We start from the raw sequence: 22,038 nt of genomic DNA, 5'->3' as shown, positions 1-22,038 counted from the left end.
ATATTGCCTGGTACTTGCACATGTTTTCAAATTGATTTTATTTATCTTTAGCCTTATGTAAGGAATATGGAAAAATGCCCTTTTCATTTGATGAAATGATATCCTTCTTAAAATATATAATTTGTTTATTAAACAGCCACCTATTCAATACAATAAAATCCTTATAATTAGGATATGATCTTTTTCATATTAGGTTATAATGGGACATGTTTTGCTTGTATTACAAGCATCATCAGCCAATTATATCTTCTCTAGGCTAGATCAGGATCCTGATTTTGTTATTTGTATATGAGATTATCCCTTAAGAGTAGACTAATATTTACACGTATATAGTCTGCTGATATTTACATGTGATAACGGGTGAAGATTTCACTCATCCAGTATCTGATTGCTGCTCAAGTTTTGACAGTCATATACTCTGGCTTTAACAATGGCACAGAAGGATGACTGCAAGCGGTCAATGTGATTCAGATTAGTGGGTGAAGAGGTAGACCAAATGGGAGATGCGATTTCAGTAATCGGTAAGATGCAAGATACATAGTAGGCTCGGAGGGCGTGGATATCGGTGATGTCAGAAAATCTATACAACAAACCGAGAAGTGACATTACTCGTGAGGTATATGGGGGACAAATAACAATTTATTGTCAAACAACACTCCTAAGTCATTTTATTCTGTTCGAGTTGGGAGCGAGTTACAGAGGAGTATTTACTAAGAGGAGTATTTACTAAGAATAGAGGATTTACGAAGCGTGATCGAAATAGAGGAATACTCGGTAAGATTAGGCTTAAGATGCCATGTAAAGCACTGTTCAGAGAGTGAGTTAAGCCCACTCTGTAAGGAGTTTACAGCTGAGAGTTTACGTCTGATAAAGAATCGATTTGTTTGAATATTTTACAGTCATCTGCAAATAGTAGAATTTCATAAGAAATATAGGATATAGTATTAATGAGATCATCAATAAATAGGACAAAAAGAAGGGGACCTAGGACACTGCCCTATGGGATACTGGAATGTACCATAGCAAGAGTCGAACTGAGCCTATCAAGAACCACACGCTGAGTTCTGATATTGAGGAAGCTCTGTAGGAGAGTTAGGAAGCGACCATGGATATTTAAACATTGTGAGAGTTTATAGGAAAGAAGTGCAGGGTCTACGGTATGAAAATCTTTTGTAATATCAATGTAGTACACGTCCAGCTGAGAACCGGCATTAAGAGCAGATGTTGCACGATAGAGAAGAACAGCCAGATTAGTTAGGCAGGAGCTACCAGGAAGAAAATCATGCTGCTGGGACAGTATATAAGGAACGGTGAAAGAAAGGAGATGCTGGTGGATAATCTTTTCACAAATGAATGACAGGGTGGATAATATACAAATTGGGCAATAGGTTCTGACATCGGACGTCTTTCCACTTTTATTTATTTTTTTTTTTTTTGCTAGGGGCTTTACGTCGCACCGACACAGATAGGTCTTATGGCGACGATGGGTTAGGAAAGGCTTAGGAGTTGGAAGGAAGCGGCCGTGGCCTTAATTAAGGTACAGCCCCAGCATTTGCCTGGTGTGAAAATGGGAAACCACGGAAAACCATTTTCAGGGCTGCCGATAGTGGGATTCGAACCTACTATCTCCCGGATGCAAGCTCACAGCCGCGCGCCTCTACGCGCATGGCCAACTCGCCCGGTTTTCCACTTTTAAAAACCGGAGTGATAATGATTTTTCCAGTCATCGGGAAAGTAGCCAGCTAAGAAGCAATGGTTAAATATAACAGCAACAGGATGGGCAACAGTCATAGCAGTATCTTAACGAAGACAGGACTGAGGCCACCTGGACCAGTAGGTTTATTTTCTGGCAGGGAGGAAAGTAAAGAGTAGACTTCTGACTCCGAGGTGGAAAGATTACTGATACTATGAGAAGGAAGCAGCATGGTTTTCTTCCTGGTAGCTCCTGCCTAACTAATCTGGCTGTTCTTCTCCATCGTGCAACGTCTGCTCTTAATGCCGGTTCACGGAAAATCTGGGAACTGAATAGGTGCAACAAAATTTAGGCGCAAAATAATCATTGAAAACTTCTGGTCTATTACTACCACAGCTAAATTATCACCCCAAGTCACTGTGTCTGGCACACACTTTATATTTTTCCTATTGTTTATCAGATACCAGAATCTCTTGCTATTACTTCACTTTTTATTCAGTGGTACAAATAGACTGGCTCATTTTCACTCAAGAAAAAGGGAAGCTGTGTCAGGAAATAGAAAATTATGCAAACTAATGTAAGTTTTCTCCTCAGAAGAAGCGGATCATAGCCCAGGCTCACTGCTGTGGACCAGGCGAGTTGGCCATGCGGTTAGGGGCGTGCAGCTGTGAGCTTGCTTCTGGGAGATAGTGGGTTTGAATCCCACTGTTGGCAGCCCTGAAGATGGTTTTCCATGGTTTCCTTTTTTCACACCAGGCAAATGTCGGGGCTGTTCCTTAATTAAGGCCACGGTCGCTTCCTTCCAACTCCTAGGCCTTTCCTATCCCATTGTCGTCATAAGACCTATCTGTGTCGGTGCGATGTAAAGCCATTAAGCAAACAACAAAAAATAGCACTTCTGTGGATTTGGCTCATGAACTGGGAGAAAGGGGAGTGAATCTGCACACTTTTAATATTTGTCATAGACTTCTGACAGCTGGAAGGAAAGTCTGCAAACCTCTCAAGAAACACCTAATAGGAGAAATGTGCAGGAAATATCTCTTGTGGGCTGATAGTCATCAGGACTGGACAATGGAACACTGGAAGAAAGTTATTTTCACTGATGAGAGTAACTTTAAAGTGCAGGTTCAGTATGTGCGCCGAGTGAAGAATGAGGCAACAACTTCAGCACATTTGCAACAAACTGTAAAACACGCTGTGAAAAAAGATGTTAGTTAAGATGACAGGATGATGAAATCTGACTAGTCCAACCAAATACTGTAAAGGAGAGTTGTTGGTGACCTTCAGATGATGTTTTCTGATGGTGACAGAATTTTTCAGAAAGACTAGGTCCTTGCCATACTTATAAGAAAGTGAAGAATTTCTTTAGTGAAAACTATATTTGTGTCAGAGTGGCAAGAGAACTACTCTGATATTAATCCAATGGAAAGCCTATAGGCTATATGCAGAAGGAAACTCACAAAACATGACTGTTCCACTGTTCTAGTTAGTGTGCTTTCAGGATAATGAAGTTAAAAATATGTGCTCAAAACTTGTGGAATCTATGTCAAACCATATAAAGTAACTTATAAAAGAGAAATGAGGATATATTAGCAAAGATTAAGGGTGTGTATTTGGTGAATAAATGCAAAAAAATTTGAGTTAACTGTCATGTTCGGATTAATTTGCATGGGCCTGTATGTCTCTGATTATGATCACTAGCTTGTGTTACTGTTCTTCCAGTTTCCCAGAAATTTCTCTATATCCTTATTCTGATTTTCTGTATGAGATGCATACACTTGCATGAAAACTCTTGTTCTTCTATCGATCTTGATTCAGACTTTGGTTATTTTGTTACTCACATGTTCTACCTGCCCTATACTGTTTCAGTTGTTCTTCCATAATTACTCCCACACCATTCTTTGCTTCAATGCCTCCACTCGAAAGTAAATTTAAATCTTTTCCTCGATCTTTTTCTCTATTTCCTCTCCATTTTACCCCTGAAAGCCCAACATATCAACGCCTCTTCTTTCCATGATATCCACTATACCTTCTGTTTTCAGTCAGTGTCAAGACAGTGATGGTCCCCACTCTCATGATCTTGTTCACTTTGCAATGTGTCCCCAGTTGCCAACTTTCCATAGCACCCCCAGGCAGGAAAGAATTACTTTTAGCTTCAGAGGAATGCCCTAGTCTTCATCTTGACCCACGTATGGACTTCATTTTTAGGTTGTTAGTACTGATGAAGTCACCACTGTCATACACATCTTAGATCTACTGCCAGCACTTAATAAGGCTGCTCCTCATGGCATGCAGACGCCTGTGTAGCCACTCCACTGGAGTGATTAAATTATTTGCCTCTTCCGCCACCTATGCTGAACTGAAGCCCACCCGCTCCCCCGCAAATGCCATCGAAGTCTTCGCTCGTAACCCTAAGCTGGGACCTTTACCAGATGCTGCATGCTGGGTCAGTGTGCTCTGGGACTTGAGTCAGCAGAGTCACCACCACCTGAATTAAAGCTGACTATAAAAGAGGATCTCTACCTGCTACCCAGTAGATGGATCCCCTCCTCTTGTAACCTAGCTTTCCTAGATCCGTTTCCAGCTCCAACAACTCCTTTTTGCTTCCTCACTTAATTCGGTAGGTGATAATGGATATGGACAATAAACACCTAAGACCCTGATCACATAATTTAACATCCTCTTTATAAATCTTTCCATGAGAAATATGCTGCATATTTTTTACGTTTGGTTTGTGAAATTTTGATTGCCTGTACAGTCGGCAATGTAGTATTGTGCATTTGTTAAATGAAATAAGATGTGACATGGATTTTATCTTTTGAACTTGTGCACTGAGCTTGAATAGTCTCAGGCGGGTAACTTTCAACCTTTACCAGGCATATGTAATTGCATAGTTCTGGATCCATAGGTTGGAAAAGGCAGGTGGTGGAATTAGTGCAAACTTGGCAACTGGCATGGCATGGCATGGCATGGCATGGTTTGGTTTACTGGAATCATTGAGCTAACTGTGATGTTTCTACTATGCTTGTCTGTTTTAGAAATGGAAATTGTATACTTATCAATCACAGAGTCTCAGGTTATCCAGTTAAGCTGTGAGGAAATGTTAAATAAAACCAGACCTTAAATTTTTTCCTGTTGTTAATTTATTACAGTTAAAATTAATGAATTTTATGTATCTTTGAAAGACATTTCAGCTTGTATTAAGTTCAATGAATTATAAAGAACATGAATTGAACATGCAGTTTCAGATAACAATGACAAATACATAATCAAGACTAAATTTTGATTGTTTTTAGTATGAAAAGAATTAAATTTTGAAGTCATGGGGTCACGAAACATCTGACCTGTCTTCGGGCAAATACAATTATTTTGAATTTATTAAAAGGTTTCATGAGAGACCGTTTTGAACAGCAGTAGTTCTGTATTTAGGATTGAGAGTATTATAAAAGTGAACAGTAAACAAATGTTAAGGTTGAACATGACATCAATCAGTCAGTAACCATTGATCTATGTTTAAGGCTATCACCCAGGTGGCAGGTTCCTTATCATTGTAACATACTGTTTAGTCGAGCAGTTTATCTCCGTATTCCCAAGTCTTTGCAGCCCAAATTATGCAACATATTTGTAATACTACTCTTTTGTTGAAAAACACCCAGAACAAATAATGCTTCTTTCCTTTAGATATTTTCCAGTTCTCAAATCAAGAAATCCTGGTGTGGGTCTCATACACTGGAACCAAATGCTAATTGGTGCCTTACCAGTGACTTGCACACCCTCTCTTTTACATTTTTACTACAACCTCCGAATATCCTCATAGCCATATGAAGAGATCTGTAACCTTTTCTTATAATATTGTTAATGTGATTACTGCAATGAAGATCATTCCTTATATTAACACTTAGCTTCTTAATATGATCCATATGAGAAACTTCCAGCAACCCCAGAAATTGCTGGGATAAGCCAAAGAAAGTTGACTAAGCTGAGTGGCTGTGCATGTTAATGCTCTATGGCTCCATGTTCAGGAGACAAGTGGGTTTGATCGGCACTGTTGGTGGTCCTGAGAATAGTCTTCTGTGGTTTCCAATTTTTATTTCCAGGCAAATGCTGGAACAACTTCTAAACATAGGCATTTCACCTAACAGGCCTATCCACCCCTTGTGATCTAGTTATATGCAACATCATCAGATTTATTTATTCATAAATTAGTTTGGAGAGACTGAAGAACCTAACAGTTACAAATTCTGGAGTCCATCGGTCCCTCTCCCTAAAAAGGGGTAATATAACGAGATATGTTTACAGGCTAGAAGATAACAAGAATGGTTAGTGCCACTATTCATTCATTATGGGTACCACAAATGAACCTGTAGAACAAGCACAGATATGAAGAACACGTACCTTACAAGAGGAGGAGGAGTACACACAGACCAAGAACTGGTATTGTATAGGCTGGGAGCTGCCCGCTGCATGTCAAGACTCACAATAGCTCACTTGGCAAGGGTGCAGTTGAAGATGTGATTATGGATACTGCTTGCAAGTATGGAGGTTCAAATCTTGCACCTGGGAAGTTGCAAGATTGCGTACTTAATTTCCACAGACTGATTTGTTTATTTGACCTGAAAAGGGCTATTGGAATCGTGCCATGGGTATGGAGCTGAGATGGACAATTTCCGACAAGAGTAGTGTTACAAAAGTGTTCCCAACTTTGAGCTAGGAAGACTTGGGAGTAAGGTTATGAGATGTTCGACTAATTGGTATGTTCTGAGCTGTCAGAGCAGAGATAGTGTGGAATGACATTAATAGACAAATAAGTTTGAGTGGAGATTTTAACATTCGCGAAAATGTATAGAACTATAAAAAGTTTGATTTGTCGAAGGGGATATGTAGCCTCTTAATATGGTTCTCCCTTCTCACTTTACTACAAAATATAAACGTGTTCTTTCTGCTTTGTGGTATGGTATGTATAAAAAAAAGGTTAGTCCTCCCCCCCCCCCCCCCCCCCAGGGAACCCTGGATCCACCTCTGCTTGTAGCAGGGTAATTGCTACATTAGACAGTAGCACTAGGTATTATAATGGAGAATAAATATTAACCTAGTTTACAATTCTCACATTAATTTTATCTTTTATGAAAATTCAACTGAGGGATATGATGTAGCCACTCCTTCCTGCTAATATGTATATTTTGGTAACCTACAGTAAAAAGTAGGTACTCAAATAATTATTTCTCATATGTAAATTGAAGTTTTGAGCATCTTGTATTTATAAATGGCATGTGTTTTTTTTAGGGCTTCTGTCAGACTGGGAGAGCATAATCTTGATGAAGAAATGGACTGTGATCTAGAGACCAGAGTGTGTGCACCAGGGCCTTTGAATTTCGATGTTGAAGAAGGTGTGCCGCACCCACAGTATTCCAAGAAAGTCATGAAGAATGACATTGCCATTATTCGTTTAAAAGGGCGTGTTCCTTTCAGTCAGTCTGTGGGTAAGCAACTAATACAACGTACCTCTTCATATTTCCTTCAGAAATATATGTACATATACTGTCAAAATTTTAATATATCAAAAAATATGATCTGCTTATCCTCTTTTGTAACTTAAAAGTTTTTCAGTCTGTCAAACACACAAGTTCAGTATAATAAATAACACTATAATATATCCATAAAAAATACACAGTATTAAACAAAGAATTCCATGTTTAATTCTATAAGAACATGCTCAGATTCTATAAAATCACTTTAAATCATGTGTATATATGTATAATATCGTTTATGCAACATAAACTTGTGAATGATTGAGAGTTTAGTGATATTATGTGCAAGTATTAACAAATGATTGTATTAGTATTCAGCCATTGCTGTATTAGCCTATTAAAAAGTTTCTGTACGGTATTTATCTAAGCATGGTTCATGGTGTGGGTTACTGTAGTCAGGTCCTAGTCCGTGAACCATGGGCAACGTCTGAGTGGCTTAGTAAGTGGTCCTGAGAGTCAGGATACCAGTTGCTACGGAACTGGAGTGGGCATCTCAGACATGTTCTGAGTCATGGCCCTCCTTGTGCTCAGGCGGCTAGGACTATACAATCAACCAGTGGTCCCTAACCCGTTAGAGGAGAGATCCTCACTTGGACTATGTGTAAGTAGGGTAATCAATCAATCAATCAATCAATCAATCAATCAATCAATCAATCAATCAATCAATCAATCAATCAATCAATCAATCAGTGAATACTGATCTGCATTTAGGGCAGTCACCCAGGTGGCAGATTCCCTATCTGTTGTTTTCTTAGCCTTTCCCTAAATGATTTCAAAGAAATAGGAAATTTATTGAACATCTCCCTTGGTAAGTTATTCCAATCCCTAACTCCCCTTCCTATAAATGAATATTTGCCCCAGTTTGTTCTCTTGAATTCCAAATTTATCTTCATATTGTGTTCTTTCCTACTTTTATAAACGCCACTGAAACTTATTCATCTATCAATGTCATTCAACACCATCTCTCCGCTGACAGCTTGGAACATACCACTTAGTCGAGCAGCTCTTCTTCTTTCTCCCAATTCTTCCCAGCCCAAACTTTGGTTGTCTGTGATGGTGGTATATAGTGAATTTTTGTAGTGTTTCTCTTGGATTATAAGTGAAGGTTTCGTGAGTTCTGTGGCATTCTTCATTAATATAATGTGTGTTTTAGGTCATGACAAATATTTTCCCTCATTTGTCATTGATGCACGTACACTCAGTACGCGGGCGGAACTATAAAACTTCAGAGATGGTAAAATACCTGTTAAATTCTTTTGATTGGTTTGGATTGGGCTTTTTAAGTAAAAAACAAATAGTTAGTCCCTGTGTATTTTTGTGAAAACCATGAAAACTTTGCAACATTTTTGTAATGCTACTCTTTTGTCGGAAATCACCCAGAACAAATCGAGCTGCTTTTCTTTGGAATTTTTTTAGTTCTTGAATCACGTAATCCTGGTGAGGGTTCCATACACTGGAACCATACTCTAGTTGTATAGACTTTCTATACATCTACAAGGGCAAATACTTTCACACCATATTTTGCTGGCTTACTGGGAATAAACTGATGAAATGGGCAATTTCCCATGAAAGCCAACAATTGTTCATCAACAGTGGTATATTTACTGAGAACATATTTTTGAAAGCTGTTCATTATAAGCTCAAACAAGTCCTATATTAGAGCTACAGTAATTTGTCAGTTTCTTTACAGCTGGTTCTGTCCCTAATATTGTCAAATCTGATGGACCGCAAGAGAAAACCAAATCTCTTTTTGCTTATAGTTAAGTAGCACGATTCAAGATCATTCCCTCTAGAATTGTCACATAACTGGTGAACACTTTCCTAGGGCATCTTCGAGTGCCTATCATGTACACACCACCCAAAAATGCCCTAATTTCAACAATGTCAGTAGGACTGGCATTTCTTGTTAATTCAAAATTTGATTTTACACTTTCAATATGGATATTGGTTGAAGTAACAATGTCGATTACAGTTTTGGATGAAAACAAATTGAAAATGTCAATAGCTGTTTTTGTATCTCGAGCTTTACATTTTGGACCGGGAAGATGCAATATAATGTTATGCGCTTGAGTTCTAATGTTCACTGGAAGTCTTGTTTTCTGCCACATTGTTTTGCCATCCTACTGGAGTAGTAATTTCCAGGTTGATCATCATCATCACTAGTTTCATCAACTTCGGTCTCGCTGAATTCTTGTTCGGACGCTGAAATGTGGTCACTTTCTGTAATGTGATCTTCATCGTGCTCACCTTTGTCATTACTTTCTTCTTCCTCACTCTCTTCAAATATCCACTTCACAATAACATCGGGATCCCTAGTGTGTTCTGCTTGCTGCTTCCTCTTTTGACTTGTATCCATTTTCAGTGGCTGTCAGTATACAAGAAGTATCTGAAATAAAAATAACAACAGCATTACAGTTTCTGTCTATGGAAGACAAACCCGCCATTGAGAGAATCCTACAAGTCATTGTTAACTTACCGAGGTTGAGATTTGGTAAATAAAATGACTTATAATAATTATAATATTGTATACCTAATGTTAGAATTCGAATGAGCCATTAGTTCAACCTTCGTCAGAGAGGTATACAAAGCGGCGCATGCGCAACTGCGCTCTGTTTGAAACAACAGTTACGATAACCAGACTGGTAACGGAGAGTTATCTTGTTTTTCTTTACGCACATAAGGAGTGTGCTGACCACAAACATTGGAATGGCTTTCATCTGAAAATACATGTTTCTTCTAATTTCCTTAAATCCAGTGTGTAAGTAATCTGGCCGGTGGTATAGGGGTAGCATGCCTGCCTCTTGCTTGGAGGCCCTGGGCTTGATTCCTGGCTGGGTCAGGGATTTTTACTTGGATCTGATGGTTGGTTTGAGGTCCACTCAGCCTATGTGATTACAATTGAGGCGCTATCTGATGGTGAGATGGTGGCCCCAATCAAGAAAGCCATGAATAACGGCTGAGAGGATTCATCATGCTGATCACTCAAAACCTCATAATCTGCAGGCCTTCGGGCTGAGCAGCTGTCGCTTGGTAGGCCAAGGCCCTTCGGGGCTGTTGCGCCACAGGGTTTGGTTTGTCTGTAAATAGTTTAGCGTATACCAGTTGCTGCTTTTTTATTTTTATTTTTTAAAATGTATTATGTCCACAGAAGATGCTTGTTTGCTAGTCTGTATGCTTCTCATTCTGCCGCTAACAGTTTGTGGTGAACTGTTGCAACGTGAACATTTTACCCACTCTGACTTGAATCTTTGTTTAGGTCAACAGTTGAGAGCCTAGGGTTTATTTTGCTCTTGCCTATGAGTGAACAGGCTTCTTTTCATGTAGTCCTGAGCTTTCAACCACACTTTCTTCCTTCAGAAATAAAGGGGACCCAGTTTCTCAGTAACTTTTCAAAATTGAATTTACCATAGCTACACCAGCACCATATTTTGAAGTAATTTGTCCTTGAGTCATAGAGGTATACTCAGCTAATGTCACAGTTTGTTTTTCTGTGGGTTGGTATCCATTATCAATTTACACTACAGTAACAAATCAATCAAAATCTCTTTGTTTGCAAATGAGGTGTCTACCTCGGTGGCAAATGGTACACTAAAATACATTATTGTCAAGCACTAAATATTAAATTAACAAGAGAAGAAAATTTTTCCTATAATACAATATTATACAATTTACGCTAACAATGTTTTCTATTAAACACACAGCTCATCCTTAATAAATTTATATTGTTTACAAAATTCTACTTATAATATATCCTGTCCTACTTACAAATATAGTCAACTGATATACAGTATGTGGAATTACTTCAAATGATACTATACAACTGGTATAACATTAATATTTACATTGCATTTATTTATTTACTTTTTTTTTTACCCATTCTGGATCCTAAGTAGCATAACGACCTGCTGCGTCTTAACCAGAGCCCCTTTTGCCACCACTTTTCAGAGTTCCTGAAGGGCCTTCACAGCTACCGTAGCGGTCCCAGGGCCCTCGAAGTCCCCACTGTACTTCACCCCTACAGGCAGTCCCCTACTTTGGCTGTCCAAACTCCTTAGACCAGGGGATGGAATTAATTTATTCACACATTTTTTTTTTATATACAATAACCTGCACTGGTCGAATGCCCTCTAACATTTCATTTATTTTCTCTGTTGCTGTTTATTCTCTTCTTGAATATCTGTACAGATTTTGGAAAAGGATCAAACACTACCCCTGGTAAACTGTTCCACTCCTTCACACCCTTCCCAATGAATGAAAATTTACCCCAATCGCTTCTGCTAAAATTCCTTCTAATTTTATATTTGTGGTCAGTCCTGCCGATATAATTATTTTCCAACTGAAGCCTCTCACGGATATCTCCCCATGCTTCTTCTCCTGTGTAGGCTCTATATAATCCTGTAAGTCTAGTTTTCTCCCTTCTCTTACTTAAAGTTTCCCACCCAAGTTCCTTTAACATTTCTGATACACTACTCTTTCTCCTGAAATCCCCTGTTACAAATCTTGCTGCTTTCCTCTGCACACTATCTATTTCTTTTATTAGGTAACATGACACAACACTTGTATTCAACCCCTAATGGGAGACATTCAGTTAATGACTGTTATGAAAAATATCCAATAATGGCCATTAATGTTAACAATAACGTCTCTGTACACCTACAATGCAATTTTCTTGAAAGCGGGAGCAGTAATTAGCGGGAATGCCCGATTCTGCCAATATTAGCAATAAAATATCTTAGAAATGACTGTGTTTGGATTAATTTGCACACCACTGTTTGCAGCCCTGAAGATGGTTTTCCATGGTTTCCCATTTTCACACCAGGCAATTGCCAGGGCTGTACTGTGAAAAATGAGACAAAACAGTGTAAATTATGATTTTTTTTTTTTTTCCATCTTAATGACTTCACAATACTTGTTATTCCACGAACCTGATACGTTGACATAGCGGGGGGGGGGGGGGGGGGGAGGTGGCGCGTCCCAGGTGGCGGATAGGGGGCCTAACCGGCTTGCTGGCGGACTTGAGGGAAATAAAATACCTCTCGCGGACCAGACACACTACCCCCTGCGGGTGGGGGAGGCACATGTAGAATACACCCGCGGTATCCCCTGCCTGTTGTAAGAGGCGACTAAAAGGGGCAACCTAGGCGCGGATATGGATTGCGGTTTGGTTTAATGTGTTGGACCCCCTATGGATGGGAGGGGTTGAACACATTCACAGGTAATCCCTGCCTGTCGTAGAAGGCGACTTAAAGGGTCATATGGCCATGGTCCCCTCTTTATTTTTTATTATTTTTCCGAGGGTCAGTTGTAGACCATTTCAAAATTTTGATGTGCGTGCTGCTTGGAGATGGGCGTCTTACGTGTGTGATTATGCCCAAAGCCCGCAATTGCCAACCCAGGAATCTTGCGGGTGGGAGCGCCATGTACCATGGCAGTAGTATCCGCCTGACAACACAGGTCCCCGCACAGCCGAATGCCAGGAGGACATATTATTATTATTCATTATTTATTCTTTTTCTCTATATTTAGTGCTCTGTACACGCTATGGGGTACATGTTATTGCGGGTGACTGGAGGAAGGGAGTCCTAGTGCTCATTGCCTCAGTCATCCCGTATTAGGCATCGTCCAACATCGGACCCTAGGCAGTACCTGCTATGACCAGGTGAGTATTGCCTTGGCTGCTTGGTTCGGCTACAGAGACCCCTGATCGGAGTGGGTGGCATTCGGGGAGGAAGATTTTGGGCATGGCTTCCAAACGAAGTCGCTCCTCTCAAGGTGGTCCCCCACCGAAGTCTTTAACATTTGATTCCCTGAGAGGTTCAACTCCCTGGGAACATGCGCAACATGAAGGAATGGGATCCAGCTTCCCTAGGTTTCTGGTCGCTACCAGAACTGATGGGCATGATTTTAAGCTGGTAAAGTTGATTCTTTTTAGTAGACACATTGAAGACGTCTACGGTGAGTTTGAGGACCTCAAGAAAATGTGCAGCGGTAGTTTGCTTTTCAAGACTTGTACAGCCGTGCAAGCTGATCAGTTGCTTCAGTGCGACTACTTAGGAGAAATCCTTGTCAAAGTGGAGGAGCACAAGTCCTTGAATCTGGTCATCTTTCACCGCAACCTTATTTTGAACACTGACGACGAGTTGATGGAAGACGTGAAGATCCGTGGCATGACACATGTCCGGCGCATTAGCACAAGGTCAACTGTGAAGACGTTGCCACTGGTGGCTTCATTCTCTCTTTCAAGTTGTCAGTGTTACCAGAGAAAGTCAAGGTAACAACTTATCGTTGCGATGTGAAGCTGTACATCACACCTCCTATGCAATGCTATCAATGCCAGTGATTCGGACATGTGGCATCTCGTTCGAATCAGTCTGTATGTGGTACATGTGGACGAGTAGCTCATGGCGTGGAGGAGTGCACAACTCCGTACATTTGCACTAACTGCTCCGGGGGACCAACCCTCCTTCAACAAGAAGTCTGTGCCAGATGGCAGTTCCCAGTTGGCACAGCAAGGGGGGAAGGTTAAGTCCCCTCCCCTAAGTGGTCAGTGAAAGCCGTGCTCCAGTCGACTGAGGCGGCATCGTCGACCAGGGCTGGGAAACCATCTCCCAGCCCGTCTAAACCAGAAAAGAACGCAGCGAAGAAGAGCGCCCTTGCTGAGCGCTCTCGCACTTCCCCTGCGAAGGATAAATCATGCCCCCCAGGACACATCTCCTGGACCGGTCAACATCCATAACCAGATGTTGAAACACCTTAGTGATGATAGTCTACTATATTTCCTTCGTGTGTTCAACCGAATCTGGATAGAGGGTGATTTTCCGTCTCAGTGATGAGAGGGCATAGTCCTGTCCTCAAGCCTGACAAAGATCCTAAGTATGCAGGAAGTTACAGACCGATTTGTCTTACAAACTGCCTGTGTAAGCTATTTGAGAGGATGGTAAATCGCCAACTCGTGTGGTGTCTGGAGAAACAAGGACTCTTTTCCGAGTACCAATATGGTTTTCGAGCTGCTCGCTTGACCACTAACCACTTGGTATGCCTGGAGAGCTCTATCCAAGATGCGTTTCTCGGCAAACAGCATTTGGTAGCTGTTTTCTTCGACTTAGAAAAGGCCTATGACACTACATGGCGATATGGTATCCTTTCAGTCCTGAATCAGTGGAGATTCCGAGGTCACTTGCCGGTATTTATTGCGAATTTTTTGTCCCTCCGTCTATTCCGTATCCAAGTAGGGAGGACATATTCGCAATACCACGTTCAGGAAAATGGAGACCCACAGGGATCGGTCCTTAGTGTCACTCTGTTCGCGATTGCCATAAACTGGGTTGTCACGACTGCTGGTTCAGCAGTCATACCGTTGCTATAGGTGGACGATTTTGCTCTGCACTATAGCTCATGTAATATGGCAGTTGCAGAGTGACAATTACAGAAAGTTATTAGGAGAGTGGAAAAGTGGGCCTTAGAACATGGTTTTTGGCTTTCCACTGCAAAGTCCTCTGTTGTCCACTTTTGTCGGCTCCGTACTCTTCATCCACAACCTGAGGTTTATTTAGGAAATGTCGCTCTTCCAGTTGTTGACACTTACCGATTTCTTCAGCTCCTTTTCAATGGCAAATTATCGTGGGAGCCACATGTGCTGAAGTTAAAAGTGCAATGCACTAAGTAGCTGAATATCATGAAGTTTCTTAAAGGCACTAATCGGGGTGCTGCCCGCACGGTGTTCCTACGGTTCTATAGTGAACCCGAGTGACTTAGGCCCATAGTCAGTCATGATTTGATTGGTAAAATAATATATGGTACATTTATTGGAATACAGAAGTGTAGTTGAAAATATTTCGTTTATGTAATGTCGAAATCAGAGCGAAGGAAGGACGACAGACTGGAGCCTGACGGATTAGCTCAACACGACAACTTTTAGCTACTTCACAGCAGGGAATATCATTAGTTGGCGAACAAGGAAATACAGAGTCCACAAATAAGTCTTGGTCAGAAAGAGAAGGGGGAGAGTCATACAAAGGAAACTCACAACATGAGTAATACCTTGGGATATTTTTGGCAGGACGGAAATTCCGTGCGCTCGTGGAAAATTACAGCGGCTGCGTGTACATTCGCTAGCCTAAGTTCGAGCAGGTGGAGATTTAAATCACGTGACCGCTTGCCGGCCAATCGTAAAAAATTTAATGGAAGGCTCAGGGATACCATCTTAAGGAAGGATGGATGAGATATTCTCGTAACTACAAAAGTAATCAGTAATAAATTATTGTGAGTACACGGATGGATGTAATGAATTTATTAGATGTCACGCATGGAAAAATATCAATAATTATTGGCAAATTAAATAAATTGAAGGCTGGATTTCTTGGAAACCAGACAGCTTGAATCTCATTGGCTGAAAGAAGACCACGTTGTAAGGGACGCTTACGAAGGCGCGAAATGTGAGGAGCTAAATCCACCCGTATCTCCTAAATCTGTGATCACCAGGAGTTCATATTTTATCCAGCAGATATGCTAGCGGAGTGGATTAATTTGATGTAAATTTTAACTTCCAATTCGGAGTGCAAGTACCGATATTAAAAATCCACCCCCTCCCTCAGGGGTATGACGTCAATGAATCCGCGGGAAAAAGGCTTCATCCATATATACGGGGCAAGGGATCCTCGCCAGCACACTTGAAGTGAATCTCGGGAGCTGAATTGACGGTCGCGGTACACTTGAATTGAATATCGGGAGCTGAACTGTTGGTCGCCGCTAACTTAGAATTCTACGGACGTACAGTCATTTAATGGCGCGAGCATCCGCCAGTGTTTGTAAAATGTGATCGTGCTCAAGCAACATGAACTAGAAATAGTTAACGTAGGACAGTGTTTGTCATTTATGAATATCAGTGACGCAAAGTAATTACACTGCAAGAGAGTAGTATAAATTATATCACCATAAGTACGTACATAACCGACTGTGTGACGAACAGTACTTTCAGGGAATAGTAGCCTGTACTTTGCTATATCGAACCGATATCATGAACACGTCAAGAATGCCGTATGAATCGGGCGTATCGCGACGGGCGTAAAAGTTGACACCTCGTCGTACGTGTCCAGGTCCATTGTGCCTTAGTTGGACGAAGATTAAATAGTGTAAATATTAAATTCTTGGGTCTAGGATAGTAATTTGTTGTATCCAAGTTAAAGTATTCAGTGTTAACGTTGTAAATGGTGAAGGTTTGTGGTAATCAAGATATTAGTGTAAAATGGTAATGTGCCAGGAAATCTTTTGTGGAACTACGCCATCAAGAATGGAGGAATAAAACGCAGAGAGGGGCCGGAGGAGCCTCTCATCTGCAAAGCTGTAATGGAATACCGATAACTAAGATGAGTACTAAACTGTAAATAATATTTGAGAAATGTTATCGTGATGGGAAAAATGGGAATAACTTGATTATACTTGGTTACCTTCTGTAACATGATGAGTCGCTTAACGACCCCATCCTAAATTTGTAGCACGGACAGTAGTAAATAATAATAATGTAAATAATCGGTTCTTTTATGTATTCAGTTTGTTGGAGATGTAAATGTTGTATATATAGTGTAGTACGTTAAGTCATGCATGCATTCATATTTTCTTTGTAGTTAATAAGTTTCTTTACGTTTGATTTTGGTTATGATAGTTAAATAAGACCCGATATGTGTTTTCTGTTTTTGTCATTTTAACGAGCTATGTAATGACATGGAAGGAAAATCCAGCTTCGCCATACCAGTTGTGTTTTGTTGTAATTAATATGTTCATATTTTCAAAGTGAAGTTGTTAAATTTGTGAGATGCGATTAACATAATAATTTCCAAGTAAATCATATCTGGATTGATTAGTGCCAGAATAAATCGAGTTTGTGAGAGGGGTTATGCGTTAAACATATTAAGAGTGGACTACCGTGTGACAGGAGAAAATTATTTTTTTAATAAATAATAATAATAAATAAATAATAGAACTACTTTTTTGAAGAAGAAGATATTTTTTTAAATATAATTTGGATATAATAATAATTAATGTGATATTGGAATATTTAGTGAGCCGTGCGTAATAATAAATTTAAGTGATCAGGTGTTGAGTTTATCGGGAATCATTTAATGACGGGAGGTCGTTTTTAATTCGGAATTAAAGTGTGTGGTAATTTAATTTGATCAATTAATAATATTGAAATGTAGATCGGTGCTAATAATCCGTACATGTTATGAACGTGTGGTTTAAATTACGGTCCAATATTTTTTTACGTATAAATGTCGTGTCTTAATGTTGCGATTCATTAGCCGGAACACGTAGGACTAATATTACGAAACCATGATTGTCAAATTTTGGTAAATATAATTTAAAGATGTTACGATTATTTGTGGAGAATGAACCAAGGCATAGATCAAAATGAGATAGAAAATGTGAGAGAATCTGCAGTCAGATAATAAAAGGTCGTACGATGTCAGAAATGAATAAATAAGTCAGTTGATAATTCTGTGAGAAATAAACGAATCAAGGAATATTGAGATAGGAAGGAAAATAAATTCCGTACGAGAGACACTTAGGATATTGAAATGAGTGTAAAATGTACGGGCAGTGTCACAGAGAAATACTGAGTTACGTAGCGGGGAAAATTCGAACCCGTGACAGCATGTACGAAATAAATAGACTGCACAGCTATTCGTTGAGATACAACGGATCTAAGGATAATGGGAGTTCAGATTCCACAGAAATGGTCGTATATTGTATTCATTGTAAGGACGAGCGATGACAATCATGATGTCGTGATAATAATAATAATAAATATTGCAGATAAAGGATTGGACCGCCTTAATTAAATGAGCGTTGATAAGGATGTTAAACGGGAATCTAAATGAGAATATGCAACCGATAATAATAATAATAATAATAATAATAATAATAATAATGTAAGGACGATGTTAAATCATCGCGGTCAGATTAATAATAATTGTCATAATAATAACAGTAATGATGTCGTTGGTTGATTAGTGAAATATTATAATTGCGACCGATATCTTAATATATTTTGGCGGAGGTGACCGGTCCATAAATAATAATAACCTCTTGAGTGACGTGAATAATCATAATAATATCTTGAGTCACCTATTCATTATTAATAATAATAACCACGAGAGGGATATAATAATAATAACAGTAATAACCATTTGTGTTTGCATCCCGCATAATAATGACGATATTAATCAAACGTGACAGTGCCAGGAACCGTTGAGTAATAATAATAATAATAATAATAATAATAATAATAATAACAATAATAATAATTTCGAGGATGATAATTTCATGAATATTGTGACGATGGTGGAGTTAATTATTTGGTGACAACATCCCTCTATTCGTATGTTGAATAATAAGAATGATAATATTAGAGTCATTTGGTACCTCGTTTTTGTACGGTTTCCGCATGGGACGATGTTACAGTAATACTTGGCGTGTTTGTTTACTTCGCTCGCGATGCGAGGGGGGCCATTGCCACGGTATTTCCCAACCGCTTCTCGTTATCTCATCTGTGTCAGTAGTCTGTTGAGGCTACTTTGCAACATTTCAAATCACATGTAAATAAATATATACATGCTAATTCAGTGGTATGGCATCAGCTGGATATCGTAAGATAGGAACTGTCCGTGGAATCCAATTTTCGTAATTCACGAGGAACATTACCCAGTCCGAGTACCGGTCTCGGAAAAATGTATATAGCCGGAGTACGTCATCTTAGTTAAATCGGGAAGCCGACCGTAACATGGGTTATGCTCGGGCTCCCGATAGAAGGAAGCTATATCCTTGAGTAACGGTTCGATTCAAATGGAATCGATCCGGAAATTATACCTCAAAATGTCATTTTATTTCAGAAGCAACCCAGCAAGATATTGATACCACTTGCGGTATAGCAAGTGATTTGTGTATGTAACATGTGTGGAAATTCAAATATCGTTGCCAAATGTATCAAAGTTTCATACGTCAGATGGCGTAATAAACCGCTCCTTCTGGCAAATTATTTCAAAGGAAACCACTCTCATAATCTTTTTATTGTAGTTAGATGATGCCCTTTTTAAAGTTAACAGTCACTTCCTAGTCCTATCATGGAGTCCTTAAATTCAAGTTACAATCGAGCCTTCCCCATTTTAATTTTAATTGCTCCGTTCATTCCCGTGTTCTATTATGCCGTTATATTTATATTTGATGACTTAAATAATGAACCGACACCCCTGAGATAAATGCTAGTCTGGGACTCGGGAGGTGGACGGTTGCAAAATGGCTTGCCCAAAGTGGTGCTTTAAGAACGGCAGAGAGGGCCTAACAAAACAAGGGAAGAACTACGAGTCATGTTGGTTGACATCAGTAAAATGATGACCAATTGTAGGACATGTTACAGTTGGGCCAGAAGCAAAATTGCTTGCCCAACGTGTTGCTTTAAGAACGGCAGAGAGGCCAATATCATTGCTAATCAATTGTAAACTTTTTATACTTTTTTTTCAAATTTTATATTTTTAAATTTTTGATTTTTTTATTAATTGATGACCGCATCACGGTCATGTGTGTGTTCACTTGTAACGTAAAATCATGCTAGAGTAAGGTTAGTTTCGAACGGAGCTAGATTTGGCTAGTTTATTAATATAATCCATTGCGAATCTCTTCAAGTTTGGCAATGATTCAAAATTCAGTAAGCTCGAAGATTTGATGTTTTTCTTTTTCCCATATGAAATTTAATATTATTTTGGTAATTCAGGACTCCATTTAAATGTCATTGGACATGAGATAAATATTATAAACAGTTGTTTAGGAAGGCTTGAAATGGTAAAAATATTACTGAGCACCAGTTCAAGTTATTATTTAAAAAGAGGTTGAGATGGTATAAATTAAAATTAACGTATTTCAGGGCAGGAGATTTCCAACTTCATCGTTGTTTTTAATGTTGTTGTTGTTGTTATCTTGGAGCGGTTTATTGTGAAATCTTAGGCGCAAGCCAGCATTCAAGTTGAATGACCGGCAAATGTAAACAAGTTTTAAAGTCAAAATTTTTTTTTTAAAATGAAAGTTAGTGTAGGGGTATAATGTCATAGGATAGGGCCTAGACCCAATAGCGTATTCCTTCGTGTGCAACAAGGTGAGAGGCCGATCGGCCCTTTTGCTTTCTCAAGAAAAGTTATAATGTCTGACGACGGTGGGGAGCGATCCCAGGACATAGTGGTAGAAGGACAGGGAGAGATGAAAGCTCTCACGTTAGAGGACTTAATACGAAATTTAACTCTGAATGTTGAACAAATGCGGGCCGATAGTGTTTCGGATAAACAGGAAATTATTTATAAGATAGACAAAGTGCAGGCTAATAGTGTGTCAATAGAACATAAAATTGTTTCAACTAAACATGAACTTGTTGACAAAATCGACCAAGTACAGGCCGCGAGTGTTTCACTAGAGAATAAGATCGACCAGGTACAGGCTGCGTGTGAAGTTAATAAAACAGAACTCAAGGCACAAATAGATGCAGTTCAGGCCGCGAGCGTAGCGATGGGACAGGAACTTAGGGACCAATTAACTCAAGTCCAGGAAGCATGTCATTTCGCGAAAGACGAATTAAAAGGGCACATGGACTCGTACATTACCATAATAAATGAAAAGGTTGACCGCGTTAGAGATGAGGCTCAAATGGAACGCGCAGAAATTAAGGAAAAATTTAACGCTAGTGTCAAGGAACTCGCCGCTCTACGATTAACTGACAGAAAAGACATAGAATCACACATAGAGGAAATTCGGGATGAATGTCGGAAGGAGAATGACATCGTCCGGGGACAAGTAGAAGAAAAATGCGCGCAGATAGCTGGCACCTTGGACAAGCATGACAAGGGCATGAACGAGTTACGTGGGGAAGCCGCACGTACACTTGTAATCGTAGCAGGACTGAGAAACAAAGTCGAAGAACTAACTATAAATTTAGAAGACCGTAGCCAGAGAATAACCAAGTGCGAAGACGCAAACTTAGCGTTATTCCAGCGGACGGAAGACTTAATTGAACAGGGCCAATCATTCGCCGACACGGAAGTTCGCTTATTAGAACAATGCAAGGCGTATAATGGGCAAAATTCCGGCAATAAAGAAATGTCAAGTTGTAATCCCGACGGAATGGATAACATCAGAAAAGACTTGGAGATATTGAAGGCTAGGTTGGAACCGTCAGCGTCTAGCCAAGACTTTAACCTCCAATACCGCGAATACGAACCCCATGATAACCAGGGGATTCATAAGAAAGGGGGCCTATCCCAAGCTGACACAAACGGTTTCAAGTTTGAGAACAGAGATGTGTCGTCTACGTCATCAAATGCTATCCCGACATCGGTGGTACACGTCATTAAGATGTCTGATGACAAGCCACCAAGGTTCGATGCCCGTGGGCATATCACCCCGAAAGGTTTCATCCGGGAAATCGCCGGTTATATAAATGAGAATAAAATACCAGTAGAGCGACAACTGCGAACGGTCGAGAAATTCTTAGACGGAGCACCAGCTGTATGGTTCAGGGCTTTCTTGTATACCTTTGAAGACTTTGAAGGATTTCGGCGGGCTTTTCTCCAAAAGTTCTGGAGTATTCAGGAACAGCAGGAGTTAAGGCTGGAAGTATACTCCAGACGATATTCAACATCTTCACCCACGAAATTCTCAGATTACTTTGTGGCACAATTTCACAAGCTACGGGAGCTTGATAATCCAATGAGCGAAACAGAATTGATTAGCGCCATTGGAAAGCAATTGCCATTCGAGGTCCAACGAATGATGATAGCG

The 22,038-nt window shown here is 39.8% G+C and overlaps 1 protein-coding gene across 1 annotated transcript in view; it reads left to right on the top strand.

Moving 5' to 3' along the window:
* The window catches only part of LOC136862861 (CLIP domain-containing serine protease B4), a 263,539-nt gene that overhangs the window by 208,059 nt on the left and 33,442 nt on the right, over nt 1–22,038 (top strand). Inside the window, exon 4 of the mRNA XM_067139125.2 lies at nt 6,977–7,173. Within this exon, the coding sequence (XP_066995226.2) occupies nt 6,977–7,173 (197 nt within the window). The remainder of the gene's footprint in view (nt 1–6,976; nt 7,174–22,038) is intronic.

Source organism: Anabrus simplex, chromosome 2 (genome assembly GCF_040414725.1).
Source record: "Anabrus simplex isolate iqAnaSimp1 chromosome 2, ASM4041472v1, whole genome shotgun sequence".
NCBI lineage: Eukaryota > Metazoa > Arthropoda > Insecta > Orthoptera > Tettigoniidae > Anabrus > Anabrus simplex.
Note: the sequence above shows the minus strand (reverse complement) of the source record. Positions and strands in the feature narration are given on the sequence as shown.